At 41.4% G+C, this 20,357-nt stretch overlaps 2 protein-coding genes across 2 annotated transcripts; both read right to left on the bottom strand.

Annotated features, from left to right (window-relative positions):
- Positions 1-305: 305 nt before the first annotated feature.
- LOC106640790 (MFS-type transporter SLC18B1) lies at positions 306-5,295 on the bottom strand. Its single transcript, XM_014354931.3, has 8 exons — positions 5,010-5,295; positions 3,657-3,752; positions 2,795-3,085; positions 2,591-2,711; positions 2,268-2,494; positions 2,001-2,176; positions 1,024-1,192; positions 306-936 (listed from the first exon to the last, which is right to left on the bottom strand). Exons 1-8 carry the CDS (start codon positions 5,118-5,120, stop codon positions 631-633), a joined length of 1,497 nt encoding a protein of 498 aa, XP_014210417.2. The 5' UTR covers positions 5,121-5,295; the 3' UTR covers positions 306-630.
- A 1,629-nt stretch (positions 5,296-6,924) lies between these two features.
- On the bottom strand, positions 6,925-11,921 carry LOC106640794 (protein takeout). The gene is made up of 4 exons (XM_023389493.2): positions 11,570-11,921; positions 7,809-7,905; positions 7,446-7,723; positions 6,925-7,291 (listed from the first exon to the last, which is right to left on the bottom strand). The coding sequence occupies exons 1-4, from the start codon at positions 11,691-11,693 to the stop codon at positions 6,987-6,989; spliced, it is 804 nt and encodes a 267-aa protein (XP_023245261.2). The 5' UTR covers positions 11,694-11,921; the 3' UTR covers positions 6,925-6,986.
- Positions 11,922-20,357: the final 8,436 nt, after the last annotated feature.

Raw genomic sequence — 20,357 nt, 5'->3', positions numbered from 1 at the left:
TCGGAGACGTTTATCCGCAAGGAGACACCTTCGCGATGACGTGTGACTTTCGAAAGATCCTCGGCCCCAAAGCTCGACCCACCTGCTCCACGCGATTCGTACACCCAATCAACGAAACTCAATTGTCACAGCGAGCCCAGGGGCGGGTGGAGAGCTATTAACGGCAAACTAACGACGTCCAAACTGCTGGGGACGCGCCGTACGGTCCATTATCCGAATGAGTAATGGGCGTCATCGGTATTTTTCGTGAGCGCGCATTATATATACCTACTATTCGCATTCCACAGTGGGCCCAGAATAAAAAAAAAAAAAAGTAGTAAAAGGATGCGTTTTCCGTTCCCTCGTGTGTTTATATTGTATATATAGGTACAACAACAACAACAGCAGCAGCAGGAGCAGGAGCATCACTCATCTCAGGAGGAGCTTATACATAAGGGAGAGGGAAGAGGAGCAGACACAATAAAAACGAGAATAAGCATCATAGTGCAGGCAGCTCCATAAATATCCTCCCGTACCCTATACTCTTGTTCTCACCGATTCGCAGAAGAGCCTCTCCACACACACACACACACACACACATTCATACACTGCAGGGCTTGTGTGAAATCCCCCCTCGAGGGATGAAACGGATCACGTGGTGCGGTCAAAGTAGCGCTTGTTGTCGATGCTGCCGTAGCTGTTGATGTACCGGCCGCTGTACGAGGCCCGCAACCAAGCCCCGGCCCTGTTGGAGGCTATCAGCGAGTTCATGCCGCTCGGCCGGTCGATCGATACGCCCCAGGCCCTTTTGCCACCCAGACCGCTACCATGCGAGCACCCGCTGTCCGTCAGCGTATCCGTTGGCTCCTCCGAGTGGAGGAGTTCCTGCCTGCCGATCTCCGTGTACGGCTTGCGCTTGCGGTCGCAGCAGCTCACGAAGGCGAACGCCGTCACCCCCTGCAACGCAGTACGCAATTTTTTGTCGATCATTTTTTTCTTACGATTTTTAAATTAAAGATATAAATCAGGTGTGTGTATACTCACGACGAGCATGTGCAGCACGACGATGAACATGGAAGCGCTGCGGAAGCCTATCCTGTCGAAGAGTATGCCGGCGACGCTCGGCCCGATGAAGGCCCCGAGGGCGAAGGCGCTGGTCCACAGTCCGCTGATCATGCCGTAGGTCTCGAGGTTGTTCGGAAAGCCGTTGGCTCTGCAACAAGAGGGATGTGATCGATTTTATGAGGAGCCCCTGCCGATGCGCTACCCGCTCGCCAGCTGTGCATCGGCTGTCGTCTTTCGGGGGCCTTTTTTCTTGCCTCCCGCGGTATTATGTCCGCAGTGTTTCAAGAAAACCCAAATCGATGATTCGTTAACTATTTCACACCTATTCTATTAAACCAAACGACCGTTTTTCTTCAACGATCGACACGTGGAGAGTAAAACGTTTTCACGCTTTTTGAATGTGACAGCCAAGTTGTTTCACTCCAAAACATTTATACATTTTTGTTTTTTCCATTCAAAAGTGTCCAGTAGATCTGGTTAAATAATCGGTGCACCTATAGACTTGATTTTTCTCCAAATTCTTATCAACACGCAACTGCTATATGCATCTGATGAAAAAAAAAAACAGAGCAATTTTAACGACACGCTTTATATAACCGCGTTTTTTTATCATACCCTATATTAAAACATGATTATTTAGTTGTCATCGAAGCTATATGTACAAAAAATCACCACACGTACGCGCTGACCTCCACGCGTTCTCGTATCGTAAGACAATATGCAGAGGTAACTTTTGTCTTTGTCGACAAACCACTGCATCGACAGCTCGACCCTGAATCTCGTTACCGGTTGACTCTAGTTATTCAAAATCGCAAAAATGAAGTACACACAAACAAAAACCTAACTCGAAGAATTACGCAACTGTGACGCGCCGTAATATCACGTTGCACGCGGTGCGTAACACCACAACCACCACACATGATCTTCAATACAATGATTATGAAAAACAGGCTCACATGGATATTCTGAGGGCGTCGGTGAAACTGGCGACGAGCTGGGCCGACATGCCCAGCCCGTGGATGATGAGGCCGCATATGGTGACCCAGAGTATGGTGTCCAGTGGTATGACGGGCACGGGTCCGATCAGCCCGAAGCCAATCATCACGAGGGCGCAACCCGCGATAGTCGCCACCTGCGCGAAATCAAACAATTGTATACGTAATATATAGGTATGCACCGCAACGCGATCTATGGTAGGTATATTGTGTATATAGTGTACGCACTTTGGGATTGGAGTGGTTGTCGCAGAGCCAGCCCCAGGCGGGGGCGGTGAGGGCATAGGTGCCCCCGTTTATGACGAACATCAGGCCGAGGGTGACGGGGCTCAGGTTGAACTGCCTGAGGTGGGGCTCGAGGGTGGCCTGGAGGAAGCCGATGCTCATGCTCGTGGCGATTATCGAGACCGAGGCTATCATCACTCCCGGTATCCTCAGGACTTTTTTGTACTTCCCTGGAGGTTTTACGGGGGGCGATCGCATATAATTTATATATTATTACATATAGTCTATATAATTATATATATGGGCGGGTATGGGTGGTTGGTCACCTTCGATGCTCTGACTGGCGTCTTCGCCGTCGTGATGGACGGGCAGGACGAAGAAGGTCGACACCGCGGCGAGGAACAACGCGAAGCCCAGTACGACGAAGGGCGTCGTGTAGCCGCCCAACTGTGAAAACATTCGAAAATTGATGAAAATAATACTGGCTTTTATTTTTTTCATCTCTCCCCTGAATTTGGTTGTTGTCATACCTGGTAGAGGGCTCCGCCTACGGTGGGCCCGACGATGAGGCCCAGGCCGAAGAAGGTCTCGAGGCTGGCGAAGGTCGTGGCGACGTTGTTGGGGAACTCCTTGGCGATGATGGCGAAGCTGGCGGTGAGGAAGGCCGCGTTGCCCATTGCCTCGATTATCCGGATGACGAACGAGAGGACGATGAACGGGTAGTGGCCGTCTATCCTGTCGAGGAGCCCGAACAGAATGGCGCAGGTGCCTGTTGTCAGGATGCCCCCGTTGAACAGGATCTTGGGGCCTATCCGGTTTATCTGTGGAACCGTAGATCGAACTGTACCACTAGTAGTACAGTAGCTCGTTTTTTTTTTTTTTTTTTTTTTTTTTTTTTTTTTTTTTTTTTTTTTTATAGATAAAACGAAAAGTCAAATTTTCAGGATTGACACTTGCACTTGACGCGCGAATGAAGGTTGTTGCGTCCAATTTAAGTTTGTGACGAATTCAATCTGTTGTGATGAATGGACATGTCCCAACAGACGCATAGTCAAAAGAAACGTAATAAATCGTCTTTTTGTTATCGCAAAAGGGCGACACAAGTTTTATACTAAAAATAATTACTAATTTCTTTTGAAAGACAAAAAAATCGTTTCAAAACACAAAAATTCGTGGATGCGTCGGAATCTCTGGAGTTGTTAAGATGTGCTGAACAACAACGTTTATTCATTGTCAATATACAACCACACTTTTCTACCGTGATTGTATTTCTCTGGATGGAAAGCAAGTTGAGTGTGGTTTTTAATTTTCGTTTCCTCAACATGTTACTCGTGGTTTTTCCGACGTACAATCACCTACGCGTGTAAATGTAGATGTACAAAGTACACTTACGTGTTTGCCGTAGACGGGACTGATGAAGAAGACGACGAGCTCGAAGACGCCAAAGACGAGTCCGTACTCTGTGGCGGTGGCACCTTTTTTCTCCGCCTGTTAGCGCCAACGATTATCGAGAGACGCAATGAAACGAAAAAAAAAAAGAAAAAGGAAACGTGAAACAAGGTCATGCGTGGCTGAAATTCAGAAAAAAAGAGCCGGAATTCGCGGCCCAGTTTTTTTTTTGTTCCCAAACGCTCTCAAGGCTCTCGAGAGATTCGGGAGCTGTACGCGGTTTTATCGCCGAAGCGAAACACCCTCGGAGCGGCACAGCCGTAAGTTTATCGTCTGCGTTATTTATTCAATTATCTGCTCGGGCAGATTGTCGATTGCACTACACTCGAGTGAGGGTCGTGTAGTTTTATCGCCTAGCATTGCGAGAAAAAAAGTGTGACCGAAGAAATTTTTGCAAATCCATTATATACCGATGATGTTTAAATCGCGTATTATATATTTTTTGCGGCGTGCATTTACGTGGTATATGCGATTCTTTTGTTCTTATCGCACCCTCTCGCGTGTCTGTGTGCAATTGTACTTGCTCGCCGTTAGTTCAAAAGATAATGGGGTACGAGCACTCGTTCGTTCAAAGTAAACAAACACGCGTCTCGATAAAATACGGGTTAGATAGAAATCTCGGTTATTCATGTGCATCATTACGCGTTCGTTACACTCGCTCGTTTGGCTAATTGAATGTCTGGACGATTTTTTTTTAAAATGCGTCGATTAGTTGATCCATGGACAATTTTTATCTTACTGCTCGCGATTGGGCATCAATATTTTTTTCATTTTCATACTCGACTGTTATTGATTGCAATGTAAAAGATTTTTTTTTAATTTCCAACTATTTTATCACTGAACTCTGGAGGGAAAAAAAATGCTTATTTTGACTCTGCAAATTCGAGTGTTGCACAAGTGTGTTTGTTGGAAAAATGTTGTGGACCTTCGAACACAAGTAAAATCGGTTCTTCGCCCCTGATGTTATCAACGACGAAATGAGCCGATGAAACAGTTTTAAAGCCAAAGTATGGCACAAATAAAATTTCGGCTCCGTTGACGATTGCATCAATGTTTTTTTTCCGAAATCCAGCCAGTCTCGTTCAATCGCCGATGCAGCAAGCAAAAGACCGATCAATGCCCGTATTTCTCTCGCTCGGCACTTTGATTACACATTTATCATCGCGCGCGGATAAGCCCGTCTCCCGTACAAACGTACAAAGGGGAAAAAAGCCACCGGACAATGTCACCCGAAAAATGGTAAAAAATGTCAAAGGGGGAGGAAAAAAAAAGGAAAAAAGAAAGTGTGGGATTTACCTCCTTGGGGTAGAAAGGCGCCTGGAGAGAGACGCAGATGGCGTTGGCGAAATCAGCGATGCTGATGACGACGAGCGTGAGCCACTGCCTCTTGGTGAACTGGCCCATCATGTCCGTTCCGTTTCGTAAGGGCTCCTACTGGCTACTGTCGTGTCTCACCCACTCGTCCCTCTACGCCGCGCTGGGCATGGGCGCAGCAGTATATTATAAACGCGGACAAGACACGGGAGCGTTTACCGTACTGCACCGAGCCAACAACTGATGCGAGAGAAGGCCCCGTCGTCGCCACCACCACCACCTACGTCGACTCGGGAATCGTGTAAATTATGCGCGCGAACATCGTCCAGCTGCCCGACTCGTGTGTCAAAGTTCACGATAGCTGATAAGTGACAGTGCGCGCGCCCACTTTTGCACCACCGCTCTATACGTATATTTATAATAGCACACTTATAGCTTGCCCTCTGCGTGATGTATACACATGTATATTTGTGCGTATATGAACAAAGTATCTACGTCTCGTTTACCGAGTGTGTCTCTTTTCTTCTTTGCGCGAGAGTTTCCTCCCTTTCTGAATCAATCACTGCGCATTGGCGGCTCGAGGTACTTCCTTATTGTCTCTCGGATAACAAAAGTCTCGTGGCGCATCTAATGATAACAATTTCCGTGCAATACATTTTACGGTTATTTAGATCTCACTCACGATTGTGTGAATCTGTGTGTTTGTTTTTTTTAGTTAATTTAGCTCGAGTGATTAAAACTCGTCGATGAGGTATAATTTATTGTTTAATAGTATCCACGATGAAAAATAACGAAAAAGTGCTATGTATATGTATATATATTTCTAGTGCACGTTTATTTTCATAAAAACTATTTACAATTCACATGTACTCTCACGCCATGAGATATTGATTGCACGCTAAACAATATATGGATACAATGCTGCCGCGTGACGATAACGCGCTTACTTTGTAAACGCCTGGTGGATAATAATATTCGAGTACAACAAAAAGGAAAAAAATAAAATTAAACTGCAGTACGTCCATCATCTTGACGTGTTATAGGAGATAAATACCTACACTCTGTATATAAAAAATTACTACTAATTATTCTAGTTATAACTGTACTTGTTATCGTTTTCTTTCAAATTATTATAATTATTATAACAATACATACATTATACGTAACAGTAGGTAACAAAAAATATACATATATATAATACATATATTGTAGATGCGTATGCGTATGAGTATATGCATATGTACGTACTTTGATGATAGTGAATGAATCGCGATTAAAGTATACAAACGTCAAAACATTGATAGTGTCGTACATATAACTCTTTTTGCGTACAAGCATGTATAAATATCTCGGTCGATGTGATGAAATTTCGTTGCAGTCGTGAGTTATTGCTACAGAAAAAAAAAAAAAAAAAAAAAAAAGAAAAAGAAAAAATGAGCTCAACAAGAGTCCCAAGTCGAAATCAAAGTGTATTCGTATGCAACAGTGTATACTTTATTGAAAGGCGCCGATGTAAATTTTTTTCCGAACCAACTGGTGATATTTCGTACCACGGGGTTATTGGATGCAGGCCGTATATAAATAGACAGATAAAAATCCAATCGCAACGATAGGACCAAAGTTATTGTTGTTGAATGACAAAATCGGATTAGTTGATTTTAACGCCTACTTGTTGAAACAACTCTAGCAGTGAAAAAAAAAAAAAAAAAAAACTACAGGCGCGCAAACACTCCGAGAGCTATACAAAGGCACTTTGGAGTTGAGAATTTACAAAAAAATAAACACACAAGCCCCTGCCAATCGTGTGGTCCAACAAAGTTTGAGACAAAAAGGCAGAAGGAAACAAAAAAAAACTACAAAGCAACAGGCACTTTGCGATACACTTTATCCCACACCCTTTGTACACCAACGTGCGCGATGAGGGAAGGGCGTGGGAAAAGGTGTAGAAAAAAAGTGGCTCTACGTGTCGCTGAGCCAAACTTTGAGGGGTATCTTGGTGAAGGCGTTGTTGAGGAAGGCCATAAAGTGCTTGGCTATACTGGCGCTCGCGGCAGGGCGCATCTCATCGATGATCTCCTTGTGGTTTTGATTGAGGAAATTATTCATCGCTTGGCCGATGACGTTGTCACCGTTCACTTTGTCGTTTATGTTGAAGCGCGCCCGCTCGAGTTTGAAGTCGATCTGCATCTTGGCGATCCTCATGTACCGCACGCCGTTGCGCCTCTCCTCCACTCCCTGGACTCGGGCGAACGCCACCACGTCGCCTACAAGGAAACACGAGAATCATCGTCGGTCGAGGCATATCGGGTTATCGGAGCATATCGCGTATCGTTGGTCATAAATGTAATATATATATATAGAGTATACTCTTTTGCGCAATTGTTGTTTATATGGGTAAACGTGTATAGCGGTGCTTACCGAAGAAGGCCCAAAAGTCGCCGATGCTCTTTATGGGGAAGAGCAACACCTGCCCGACCACGGAGTACCGGCCCCGGATCTCGATGCTGGGTATGCCCAGGGTTATGTCCAGCCTGAGGTTCTTTATGTCGGACCTGACTTTGCTGATCGAGTAGTTGCCGGGCCCGAAGGCCGTTATGTTGGAGAAAACGGCGCGCACGCGCACAGCTCCCTGGCCATTTTCCATCAGCAGCTCGGGTATCACCAGCGGCTCGATCGGCGGCACGTCCAGGTCTGTGCTGGCGTCTTTCAGACCTACGCGATCATTTTCGTTTGTCGTTAGTATAATGGTCATTGAGTTTTTTTTCTTTTTTTTTTCAATACTGACCATCCACGAGGTACGGACGGAGGTGGTTGAAGGCTATCTGGATACACTTGCTGATTTCGGGATCCTTTCGACTGCAAGGCTTTATGTATTCGGCTGGAAGAAGATTAAACGTAAACATTACAATGAGCTTTGACTTTTTTTTTTTTTTTTTTTTTAATTCGACTTGTGTCAGTCTTCATGTATACAGCAGTAATTTTTTATTTTTCATTTCTCTCCTCAGTGTTATTACATGTATTTTTTTTTTTTTTTTTTTTTTTTTTTTCGTAATAAAAGGTAAAACTACATGTAAGCACTGATTTTTTTATTGGCACTAATACTTAATTATACTCGGAGGAATGTTTACTGCGGGTAAATTAAGTGCACGGATGAAGTCAGTCAGTCAGTCTAGTGACTGTCTTCCTGCTTCCGCGAATGTCGCGCAGCTAAAGTGTCAATCACTCGGGATTTTTTTTTCTGCTTACGTTGTATGTAATTGTCTTCGGAAATTATTGCAATTAGCAAAAAAAGTTATGAAAGAACGAGGAAAAATTTGAAGGACTGTTTTCGGGGAATCAAAAGGCGACACTCTTTACTCTTGATGCCTAAAATCAAAGAGTATTTAATGCAAGACAACAAATTTCCAGCAAAACGTTTTCGCGATTTTCATTCCTTCTTAGTTATCAATGCCAATTGGTAATTTTGTTTACTCGGTGCAAAGTTTAGCGAATCTCAATTGATGGAAAAATACATGACTAAACATTGACTAATGGAGCAGTGCAAATATAACGACACAATCGGAAAATAGTGATACGTTTTACCAAAAGCACTGAATTACAATGGAATTAACCGCGCGGCGGCGTAGTTTTTTCACAAGTGGTTTAGCCATGAAAAATTGGAAAACTTTTAAAAGCAACTCTTAGCAAACAAAGTTGCCGCAATTGTGTATACTCAAGACAGCGCACTAACGGGCCCGAGGACTATTGTATCCTTTGAAAAGAAGGTCCCATTCGATTTAGCTGATCAAAGTAGCAGCAGCAGCAGGTATATGTACCTAAACAACATAGGTATAGCTTAAAACTGCAAAGGCAACCATAGAAACGTTCAAACATCCCAAGAAGGTAATATGTACATGTATACACGACGCTGCGGCTAAAAAGTGAAAGGTAAATGAGCTACGTTCGGGAATTTCGACTGAATGATCGGGACGCTGGGAGTGATTTCGTAATAAAATGAGCACAGTGTGCTGTATGTAGTCAAGTACACACATAATATTATTCTATGACTTTTATGGGTATACGCGATGACAAGGAAGGCCGGCACTCTTCCTTGGACGGACGATGGATAGGTACGACTCACTCATTTTTGCCATCACTCGACTGTGCGTATATGAATTTCAATGTGCTCGAACGTTCGGATATGCACCGGGCGTACATCGACCACTTGTGTGTATGTATTGTAATCAATGAAATCGATAGGATCGATACAATATATTAAGCGTATGAGCTATTATTAGATTCACGAACGTACGAATATAATTTACTTTCAAACTCTCGGGGAGTGTGCCAAATCAATTGAATGACACGAAATCGGTAATCGCCAAGGCGCCCGTCAACAATAATCTCTCATATGTATAATATATACACGCGACTCTCTTGCAAAAAAACTTAACGAAAACGCCGAGCTCGACTCCACACGCAATAAACAATCAATATCATTGTGTAATGTACCTAATGTAAGTGGAGCACGCGGCAGCCGAACGATTTGTATAAATATACCGCAAAACGATTTCGAGATACCGGTCTGCCGATTTAATTCCTTGCCGGTCATTCTAAATATATGTATGTATGGATGAATGGGTATACACATCGGGTAACAACCGAAGAGTGACAATGCCTCCGTCATTGAAAGACATAGATACTTACTCTCTATTGGCTCGCATAACTCGAGCGTCGCGTATATAATATATATATACCTATGTACATACTTACCGCGGGGCACACACTCTCGCGGACTTTCTCCGGCCGGCGTAAGGGGAGTATATATAGGTATAGGTGAGGTATACAACGCACCCGATGCTCCTTATGCAACGGAGCTCTGACATAACCTTCGCCACGCCGTATAGTTATTTTCGTACGTATATACGTGTATACTTACCGGCTCGAGGCTCTCTCGCGCGCTTACGCCACTTTTTCTCTCGCTCTACCGACTCTCTAACGGAGCGTATATATACATGTATATATGCGCGCACAAAATGTGCCTGTCACGCGCGAGAACACTTTTTCGCCACGTGCTCCGGGTCCTCATGGGTCACTTGGAACATATGCTTTTCACTCGTTTGGATCTACTAATTTTCTTTTTTTTTTTTTTTTTTTTTTTTTTTTTTTCGCTCGGCTGGCCACACGACTTTATATACGTACAGCATTTCCCAGCCGAAAACATGTTGATCGGTCGGTATTTCGAAAACTATACAAGTCGATCGGACTCGGAGTCGCTACGAGGACAAATTATACAGTCCCGCGAGAGTGGGTGTACAACCAATGAATCGTAAACAAAAAAATAATTATTATTCCCAACCCACTGCCGGTCGGAAGAGTTTTCGATACCGATCTGTCGCTACGGTTGTCACAGCGATGCGTCGCGTTTCGTTTGGAGGTCGATACACCGAAGCCTCGGCGTTGCGTCCAGTCGAGGGAAATATCAAAAACGTGAATGAAAACGCCCGACCTCGGTATATTATAATGACGCGTAGCTTTTGTCGGACCGACAGAGTTATAATTCGTCGCCCGCAGGCAGGTAAAAAAAAAAAAAAAAAAAAAAAAAAAAAAAAAAACATTTCCAAGGCGCGCGCGTTTTAGTGAAACAAGCAAGTGTGGTAGAGATACGGTAGTCCATGAATCGCTTTCACTGGGCCGTTTACACCCAGGAGGGTTCAAGGATACCGTGTTGGCTAATGGGCTATTTTTTTTTTTTTCAAATGCTTTTGACACTCTGGCCAAAGGTATATTTGCATGAAAATTAAACGCAGCTACGGTCTTGCGCGATGTTCTTGGGAGTGAAAAAAAAAAAAAAAAAAAAAAAAAAAAAGGAGCAAACGAATGGTCGCACGGGCAGGTACTTACAATTATTACATGCTGGTCGAGAAAAACGAGAAGACGCGGATAAGCGAGGGGGGAATGAGATAGGACACGAGACGCGAAAAACTCGTCCTTAAGAGCGAAGGGGACTCGTTTGACCGGCAAGTAAGGCGAGCAGGTACACAAGTTGAGTACAAAGGAAACAAAGAGAGCGAAAGTGTCCGAGCTTTTCTGCGGTCCTGCGTGCGTTACCTACCCATCCCTAATTACGTAGGTAGTCTCGTAAAAATTGAGCATCCAAATGCCGAGATACGTTGTGGATGGTAAGATTGATTTTCCGAAAAAAAAAAAAGAAAAAAAAAACGATAGTCCACAGCGGAGTTTCAGAGAAGGCCTGGTAGGAAGTGTGCCTCCGTAACGATGATCACGACGGACTACCGGGATCGTAAAGGAAAAGCTTTTACCGCCTCTCATTTGCCGGATGATGGTATTTACGTCGCACTCGGTTTTTAACAGAGATGTAATTTTGCGCGCCAAGATGAGTTGTCCAATATTTATTTATTTTTTTCTCTTTTCACATCGGCATCCGATTATGAAACGCAAGTCTCCAGATTTCCCAGACAGTGGGGCACAATGTGTACCTCAACAATCGCACCTTTGATCTCCAAACTATCCTACACAGAAGACGAGGATAAGGTACTCACGTATGGGGAAATCCGGCTCTTCGGCTCCAGGGTTGTCGCCCGCGTCGATGATCACTTGAGCACTGACTAGACACCCGGCGAGCATCGGCAGCAGCCAAATCATCGAGCGACGCAGCTCGGCCATCCTGTCGCGAACAAAAAACAATGTGTTCAAGGACACGCGAAAATTATGCCCCTTGCTCACGGGCGAACAACGCGGCCGGCGCGCTCTCTTTCTCCCTCTTGGCGCGGCCCACGCGTATATACACGCCCGTCGGCTCTCGAGGTGAACCACCAAAGGGGGCTAAAATGTACGAGCACTCCGGCTGTTGGCTGACGCTTGGCGGGAGCAAAGGTGCACGAGCAAGGGGGAGCGCTGTGTGTGACGGACTAAAGACGGCTCCTTCATATTCAGACTTATATGCGGGAGCCCCCTTCCCTGGACTACGCCGCGAGCTCTCTCTCTCTCTCTTTCTTTTTCGGTCCGCGTCTCGGGCCGTGTGTATATACACCTGATGCGCGTCGGTATAGCACACCGGGTTACTCTGTGACTTTTTTTTGCCCCCCCCCTCTACCCCCATTGAATTAATTGGCTGTACCGATTGTTATCTTCGATGAGCTTCGATTCTGGATTCTGTTGTGTTTACAATTAGGTCGAGGACACACAATTTAGGTAAAACACATCCTTATTATTTTGTGAAAACAAGCGATGGACAACGAGAAATGGCACCTTTTTTGGTTGTTTCCTCTTTGATGCTCACACGAATGTCCTGTAACAACAACTTTGGCCATGAATTTTTATCTAGGCGCTGTCTTTTGCGGGATCAGCTCACCTGTATAATATATATATATACACTTGCCTGTAGGTTATATATCACGCTGCAATCGACAATCGACGACAACGCTCTGCAAAGTCATTAACCGATCGTTTTTACAATGACGATGAGAGGAAAAAGAAAAAATTGGAAAAAAAGCCCAGTCGATTTCTCGAGCCAAAAACGACAATCGAGTGGAGGAATAATAAGATAATCTTGCGAGAAGCAAGGAAATCCTTCTGATTACCGGCTCGCAAAAGCCTGCGAATGAAAGAAGATAAAAAAACGTGACGCTTTGCGTGCAAAAAAAAAATGAAATAGACTCCGCGATTCATTTTCTGGAGTGTATGGTTATTGGCGAATCTTGAAAAATAACTTGCGAATGCAAATTTAAAAGTGCTCTCACGGCTACTCGTCATGAAAGTACGATTGAAAATCTGTGCAAAACAAGGCGCCAGCCCGCTATTGTCAGCAACAAATTCTACCGATATTTGCATTTCACCGACGGTTTCAGCGACGGTTGGCGCTATTATTTAAATAACGATAGGATGTTTATCCTGGTGGCCCAGATAGTAGAAAAATAGTAATCCGGCAATTATGGATTCTTATCCTGTTGAAAGGAGCTCCGGACGACAACAAAATCGAGTCCGATCGCGGCTCTTTTTCCCCCATTGGTTGCTCAACCTGCAACTGTGGACTGCCCGGGATATATGCACCTATACCCACACACGGCATTCCCCGGATACTTTTCCGCTCCGGCCGGACTTGCTGAACTTTGAGTCCGCGTCATAATTAACGGAGGCAGTGCCGATTTTTACGATCGCGGCGCACCAAGGATTTTAATCGCGCTATATACATCTTAATTGCGCAATGGGAAATTTTTCCGCCCCTATTGTTTCACCAGCTAGTTGTTTCATGTGCTTTTATTCCGTTTGTTCTCTGGGCTGTACATTGGATCCCTTGCAAAATCGCGAAAATTTATATCGGCTCTCCGAGCGCGGCGCTCGGCTTTCGTTGCGCAAAGAGTGTTTATTGTGAAAAATCCCCCATATTAACACATTTGTTTTGTTGCTTTGAAAAACAACCGCGCAACTTGTGGACAATGTCATCGGTCGTATGGTTGATGCGCGGTAATGCAATGCACGTTGCATATGCGACAAAAACAAAAAAAACGGCCACTTGGTATATACGTAAACAAAACATTGGACGTCGCGGTCGATTTGGTGCTTTTACGGATACAAACATGTACGGCTAATATTGTTATGAAAAGTTGTTTTTTTTTTTTTTTTTATGTCTCGTCTCCGGCGGTGACTTGGCAGAGATTCATCTAACATAGATAGCTCGGGTTCACTTTGATTGATTAAACAATCCCGTCGTCACGTGTTTTTGATGGTATAGCGTGACGGCTGTGGTGGCTGGAAATTTTCCGGTTTACACATAGTTTTGGCGATGTAATTTTTTTTGTGCTTGTCTTTAGTTCTATACCGTATGTTGACCGAAACGATCGTATTCTGCTACATCCATAAATTTTTCTTACCCGTGTATTGGCGATGCACAAATATTGTGAATTTTTTGAAAGACAAATGGTTTTTTTTTCTCATATCTCTGATGATAATATAAGTATAAGTTGAGGTAAATGTGTGTCCTATCGATATCGGTACTTTTCTTCTTTTCTATACGATACTTTGTAACTATACAAAGGTAATTCCACGTGCACGGTGTACACAGTATAGCTTTATATTATGTACCGATATCTGACCTACTACAGTAGGTAATAGATTGGGTAATGAGCCATTCTGCCAAGGGCATTTTGGGTGTTTTTTTAAGTACCAGTTTTAACTTTTCTACGAGACATTTTGGCCAAAACGTGATTTTGCAACATATATATCGTGATAAAAATTATCGATGTGGCACCATAAATGGATCCGTCTTGAATTGAGTCCATTTTAAAGAGCCAACTATTTCCAAATGGTCATCCACAAATGTCGTGTTGTACAAGTAAACTTATTTTCGGAAATCTGTCACATAGAGATATAATGTTTGAGAGCACTAAGCATTTGCTCGAATTAAGATCAAAAAAATTATCTCATCAAGGACAACTATTATACGACGTTGTGCTCTCATTTACTGTTTATTGCCCCATAAAAATTCATCATTTATTCAATCAAATGAACAAACATTTCATCTTCAATGTATAACTTGGTTGAAACGTAAAGTTTTAAATGTCATAAAGTTGGATCTGATAGAAGTTGCATTTATTTTAAATACGAGAGATTTTTAATAAAAAGTGTTTGATTTACATTAGAAAAACGAAACTTTTTCCTCTGTCTCTTTCCTTTTGCCTTACCACCCAAAATAACCAAGCTGACCAGTAGATTGGCAAATAAGAGTGTGGGATAAAACGATACGGATGTGTAATCTGTTTACGAAAAATCTCTTCTACTTACCTGGTTTCAATTTTTTTTTTTTTTTTTTTTTTTTTTTCTTTTTTTCATTGTATTGAGATTCCAACTACATCGATATCCTTTAAAATTTGTTTAAAAGTTTTGCCAGACACATTATCACTTATTTCTAGCTCTACTTTTTTTTGTGTACTTTAACACGGATTACTCTGTCCTAAGAAACCTTGATGACGGATTTCAGTGGACAAACAAAGATTTTAGATGTATTAAGAAGATAATTAAAATGTTTCAAATATTTACACGAGCTTTAGAAATTTCTTACCTGCCGGATGGCAATAAAAATCACACGAGTGTTTTTTTTTCTTCTCTTATTTGAAAATCTGTTTTCAGCACCGGTTGTACGACTATGATTAGTTGACACAGTAAAGCTGACACGTGCGCCACAGCGTGATATCTTTTTTCGTATTTACATACCATGAGTCAGTTTGAATGGATTTTGAATCGTTTGATACGTCTTTGTTTAATTAACAAGCTCACTTTTTTAGTTTTTGAAAAAAATGACGGAAAAGTCTGAAAACCTTTTTATTACATTTATTTTATAAAATATGTATGGATGTATCTTGGGTAGTAGGTGTCTTTCAGGTGTATTGAAAAACACAACACGTAAATTTTCTAATAGATTTCTCGAAGGTCATGAATGAAAAAATTGGGAAATTTCAAGTCACCTTGAGACGACGTTCGAAAGTTACGAAGAAGCGACCCATCGGAGACAAACTATTATTTTTCTAATGACCCTCTATAGTCTCATGTACCAGCAATAAATTTGTATTTTTTTTTTCTTTTGTACATTGATATTCAATATTTTCATGACGGTGTTTGATGAGTTGCCGAACACTTTTTTTTTGTTCATCTTCACAAATCTATATTTCGACATGATTCGCCCACGAAAATTTGCACAAATAGTCATCGCATATTAGCATACCAGTAGATCCACTTTTTTCCTTGACACGCGATAAAAATTGAACTCATATTATAAATTATAATGACAATGACGTGGTGACGCAGTACACCAAAAAATGTACATTAGCTAAATCCTGTCATTCCAAAACACTTGTAGCCCCCACAAATCCATTGATTCTAATAATACTCAAGTTAAAAAAATCGGTATATGATGGTAATATATTACCACCACGTTGCTGCGTAATTAAATCCAATCACGCTCGGCCGAGTAAACGTGCAGTTTACTCGTACACGAGCGATTCCTCAAAAAATTTATCCAAGACATACCTCAGGAAGGAAAAACGTACGAGAAAACTCGTACGCGGATCGGTTGATAAAAAATAACCCATTTGTGTTGTATCCACAGACATACACAAAATAAAAAACCTTAGTCCCAAAAGTGCTAGTGCTGCGGCTGTTCTGAGCAATAATTTTTTAGGTAGATTTTTGTGCCACCAATATTTTTCTAGGGTTGAAATAAACAGTAGGACAACAATTAGCTCCAAAAAATGAGATTTTGCGGCATCTCGAGCAGCACGTATCATGATTTTTCAAAGATTTCGACATGCGTATGCGTGTGCCGTACGATAATATTTCCTGGCTGACAGTAGAATAAGTCATACACGTGCGTAGCCGCACTTGTGCGATTCAACGAGCTATGGTGTACGTATCATAAGGACACAATAATGCCTTAGTGCGTCCGTAAAGCTTTCACGCGGCTGATTTTTCCATCTAAAGACGTCAACAGTGGTATATTATCGCGTTGCTCAACGCCTTCTCTCCTACATCCATTCGAAGGAAATTGTCTATGTATAGCGCGAAACGTGTGTTGCCTACCTGTTTTCCTTTTTTTTTTTTTTTTATTCCTCGTTTTTGTCGTATTGTGCATAGTTTTACGTCACTGCTCATAAACACAAAATCAAGTACTAAACGAATGACGGGATTACCCCGCGATGGCAGTTATAAATGCGTATTTACAAATTAGTTGTAAATGCGCAGTTGAAAATATTATGGCAGTAGAGCAACAATAACACATATTACAAGAGTATGTATTAGCCGTTGAATTAAAGGTACGTACCCTTGAAATTAACTGGTATTGTTTTTTTTTTTTTTTTTTTTTTTTTTCATCACGTGTTACTCGAAGCGCGCAAAACATAATCATCTAAATATTTAAATTACGAGGAAAACGGTGGATTGGTCGAAAAATTAAGAAAAAACATTTGCGCTTCTTAATGATTCTTCTCTACTTTAATCTATTTGTCTATAGTATTGTTAAATTGAATTGATGTACATAATACAGTACGCCAAAATGCCTTGTTTACTAGTGACAATAAATGTTTAGTGTCTTATTTACGAGGCATAATAATTTAAAACAACAGCACGAATAAAAAGTTGAATTTTTAATTAAAAAGGACCAATTGTGCTTTCTTGTCTTTATTTATTTTAAACCCAATCGATCAACGTACATTGCGAAGCATCGTAAATTGAAGATAAAAGCTTGTTGGGAAGCTGTGACCTTGGATCGGCGACAACTGGCGCTACCTTTTCACTACTTCATTCATAAATACGCATACACCGAAATAAGCTCGAAACTGTACATAAAAAGGGCACTATACAAATATACAAGCAATGAGGTGTTTAGAGTCTCGATTGAGAAAGTCCAGGGAGTATATTATATGCGAGTACCGTTTTCTCAGAGTCACTATCTATATTTTTCGATCAAACATAAAAGTCGTGAGCGCATATAGTTGCAAATAAAGCACACGATTTTATTATACGTAAATACGTATTAAAAAATAGCCTATTAGTACGTAGATACTAACTTTTTACTTAACACAAGAAATTTGAATACGACAACACCGCCCAACTCTGAATGAATGGAGAAAAAGGCCGTCAAATGAATGAGTTAGAGGCCAAGTGCGAATCGATTGCAATTAAACATTTGTCCCTCATACATTATTTATATTCCTGGCACATCGACGGAAGACGTTGCCAATGTACATTCATCGAATTCCCAGAATAAACGACACTAACTGTTATAGATTTCTGGAATATTAGCACGTGAGAAACATTGACTGCACTGTTTGACAAACGCAGGCATCAGATAAAATAATAATAATAAATAATAACGAGTTAATGTCAGTTGAAATTAATACACGTGCGTAAAGTTGATATCAAAGGCTCCAACTTTCCTCGGATTCAGTACACGTGCTACGCATGTCAAGTATACGTAAACATATATACTATGCATTATGTCATGACCGAGCACATGCTATAGGTAGGTTAGTAGCTTCGCGACAGTGATGGGGACTATCATTATAGACAACGACTATGTAATGATACACGTAATGAGTACTCGTCCTCGGGGCAACAACTCGTGGTTCCTGCAGCAGCCGCTCGCTCTATTCAGGACCAATATATATATGATAACGTGTACCCATGCGAGTACCAAGGAGAGAAAGCTCATGATCCGACGAACGTTACATGTTACGCAGGATCCTTCCAATGTATATATCTGCTACGTTTTCTCTTATTATTTCAAAATTTTGTCCTTTTGTACATGATTACGCGAACTGCCTCGCGTGTACCGATGCGGGAACTGGATTAGCCCGAAAATCTTTTGGTTTCGCGAATATACGTGTGTCCGCATGATTTCATTGTTGGACCAGTCAAAGCTGTATCTGTATTTATCATGGAACAGTAAGTAGCAGATTAGGTGATTTCGGCAAAAGTGTACCGTATGAAAATGGTATTGGAAGTAGGCCGCGTCCAGTTGCGACAAACTAATGTAACAATCAAAAAAAAAAAAAAAAAAAAAACATCCTATGTTCGACAATCGAAAGAAGCGTGCGCATAAATCACCCATTAGAGCCACGCGTGAGTTTATTTTAATGGTCCCATTGCGTGTTTGCTCGCTATTACGTCACGGGACCTCTTTTGTTCTGTATTTTTAAGAACGAAAGGATTGAGATTGTCTTTGTAACAAAAAAATATATAAATAAATAATAATATAATAAAACGAAGGTGCTTACTTGTTGGACTGTGCATTATAATGAACGAAAGTAAGTGAATTGCGAATGGGTCTGGTCCAAGGCGAAACCAGCTTAGATGCGTGTTCCCTCGAAAAAGCTGATGCTTAAATCAGAGAAATACCTCCGATCGAAAGCTGATTTTCTATTATATATAATATATACGAGGTAACAAGGCCACGATGAAGAAGAGGAGAGAAAGGGAGAGAGAGAGGAAAAAAAAATAACTCGAAAATGGTACAATTAGATGTCAGGTGCCCTTTACCGCTGACGCCGATGCTGTACGGTGGTATGTCGGTACAATAGATTGAGCTCCGCCTGCGCGCTCGCACGCCTGACTTGCTTTGCTGAGTCTGAGGTTGTCGCTGCCAGGCGCCTATCTCACCGCTTCTGCGTGATTTTAGATTCGTATTATTAATGTGATTAATTTACAATTGGTTATTTTTGTGAATCGCTCAACTTTTGAAAAATGCCAATCTAATTTGGAATGTTATACAAAAGTTTTTTAGAATATAAGTATGACTAATGTAGCGTGTTTTCGGAATACGAATGATTTTACTTGTAAAAAGATACGCTTGTCAATAAGTTTAATGCATACAAACAACACAGCAGATGTTTGAAAAAAAAAAAAAAAAATGTATGAATATTTTAAAAACGTGTCAGCAAACAAACATTTGTATTTCCAGTACGTTGACCTCCTTTTTTTGAGACAAGGACAACAATGCCGTCCAATTAAGAATTTGCGCACGTCAGTAGATGAGTGCCTTACTTGGTAAGACGTCCGACTTGAACCAATGCACATCTACTTGTAGGTATATATTTACGTGAATCGGCTATTTTCATTATATCCAACTTTGATGGCTTTTGTCGGTACTTTTTCTCAAAATCGTTTCTCATTGCTATTTTTTTGGGTTTATTATGCATGGTTGATTTTTGGGAATTACGACTTGAATATGTTGTGATGAATTTATTCTTATAAAAACTTGTCTTATCCTTTAAATCAAAAAAAAATCTGCTTATTTTTCATACAAAATTCGCTAAAAGAAGTATAAAAATTTGAAATCCTACTGTTGGATTGAATGACTATTTATTTATAAATTAATTTTTAATTTGACACTATAAGGATGCGATTGCTCGTCTGAATCTATTATCAGAGCAAAGTTGAAGCCAAGTTGAATGCATTTAAAAAAGTGATATAAACAAAGATCATAAAATATTGGAGATCCATAATAAGATAAAACGCACAGAGAAAAGATCTACAATAATTTTTACCATGAAACTACGGTAGTGTTGGGACATTGGAATTTTTTATAGTACAACTGCGGTAAAAATTATAGTAAGTAACTGGCGAGACTTCCCAATGGTAAAAATGACCATGGTTATTTTTTCCATGCCCAGGTACAATATATACGTATACAAATACGTACATGCATACAGTTGGTGTCCTTCGTTTTCTCGACGCGTGACCGAAATAACTAAATATTTTGTTACACATTCTTATTTGTTAAATAAATCGTATTTGTAGATAAATTGTAAGGCAAGTAAATCGTTGGTTGCAATCTTA

Source organism: Copidosoma floridanum, unplaced genomic scaffold (assembly GCF_036245765.1).
Source record: "Copidosoma floridanum isolate Cflo_tuat_1 unplaced genomic scaffold, Cflo_Japanese_pri ptg000013l, whole genome shotgun sequence".
Classification (NCBI taxonomy): Eukaryota; Metazoa; Arthropoda; class Insecta; order Hymenoptera; family Encyrtidae; genus Copidosoma; species Copidosoma floridanum.
The sequence above is the reverse complement of the archived record's forward strand: the minus strand, read 5'-3'. Positions and strand labels throughout refer to the sequence as shown.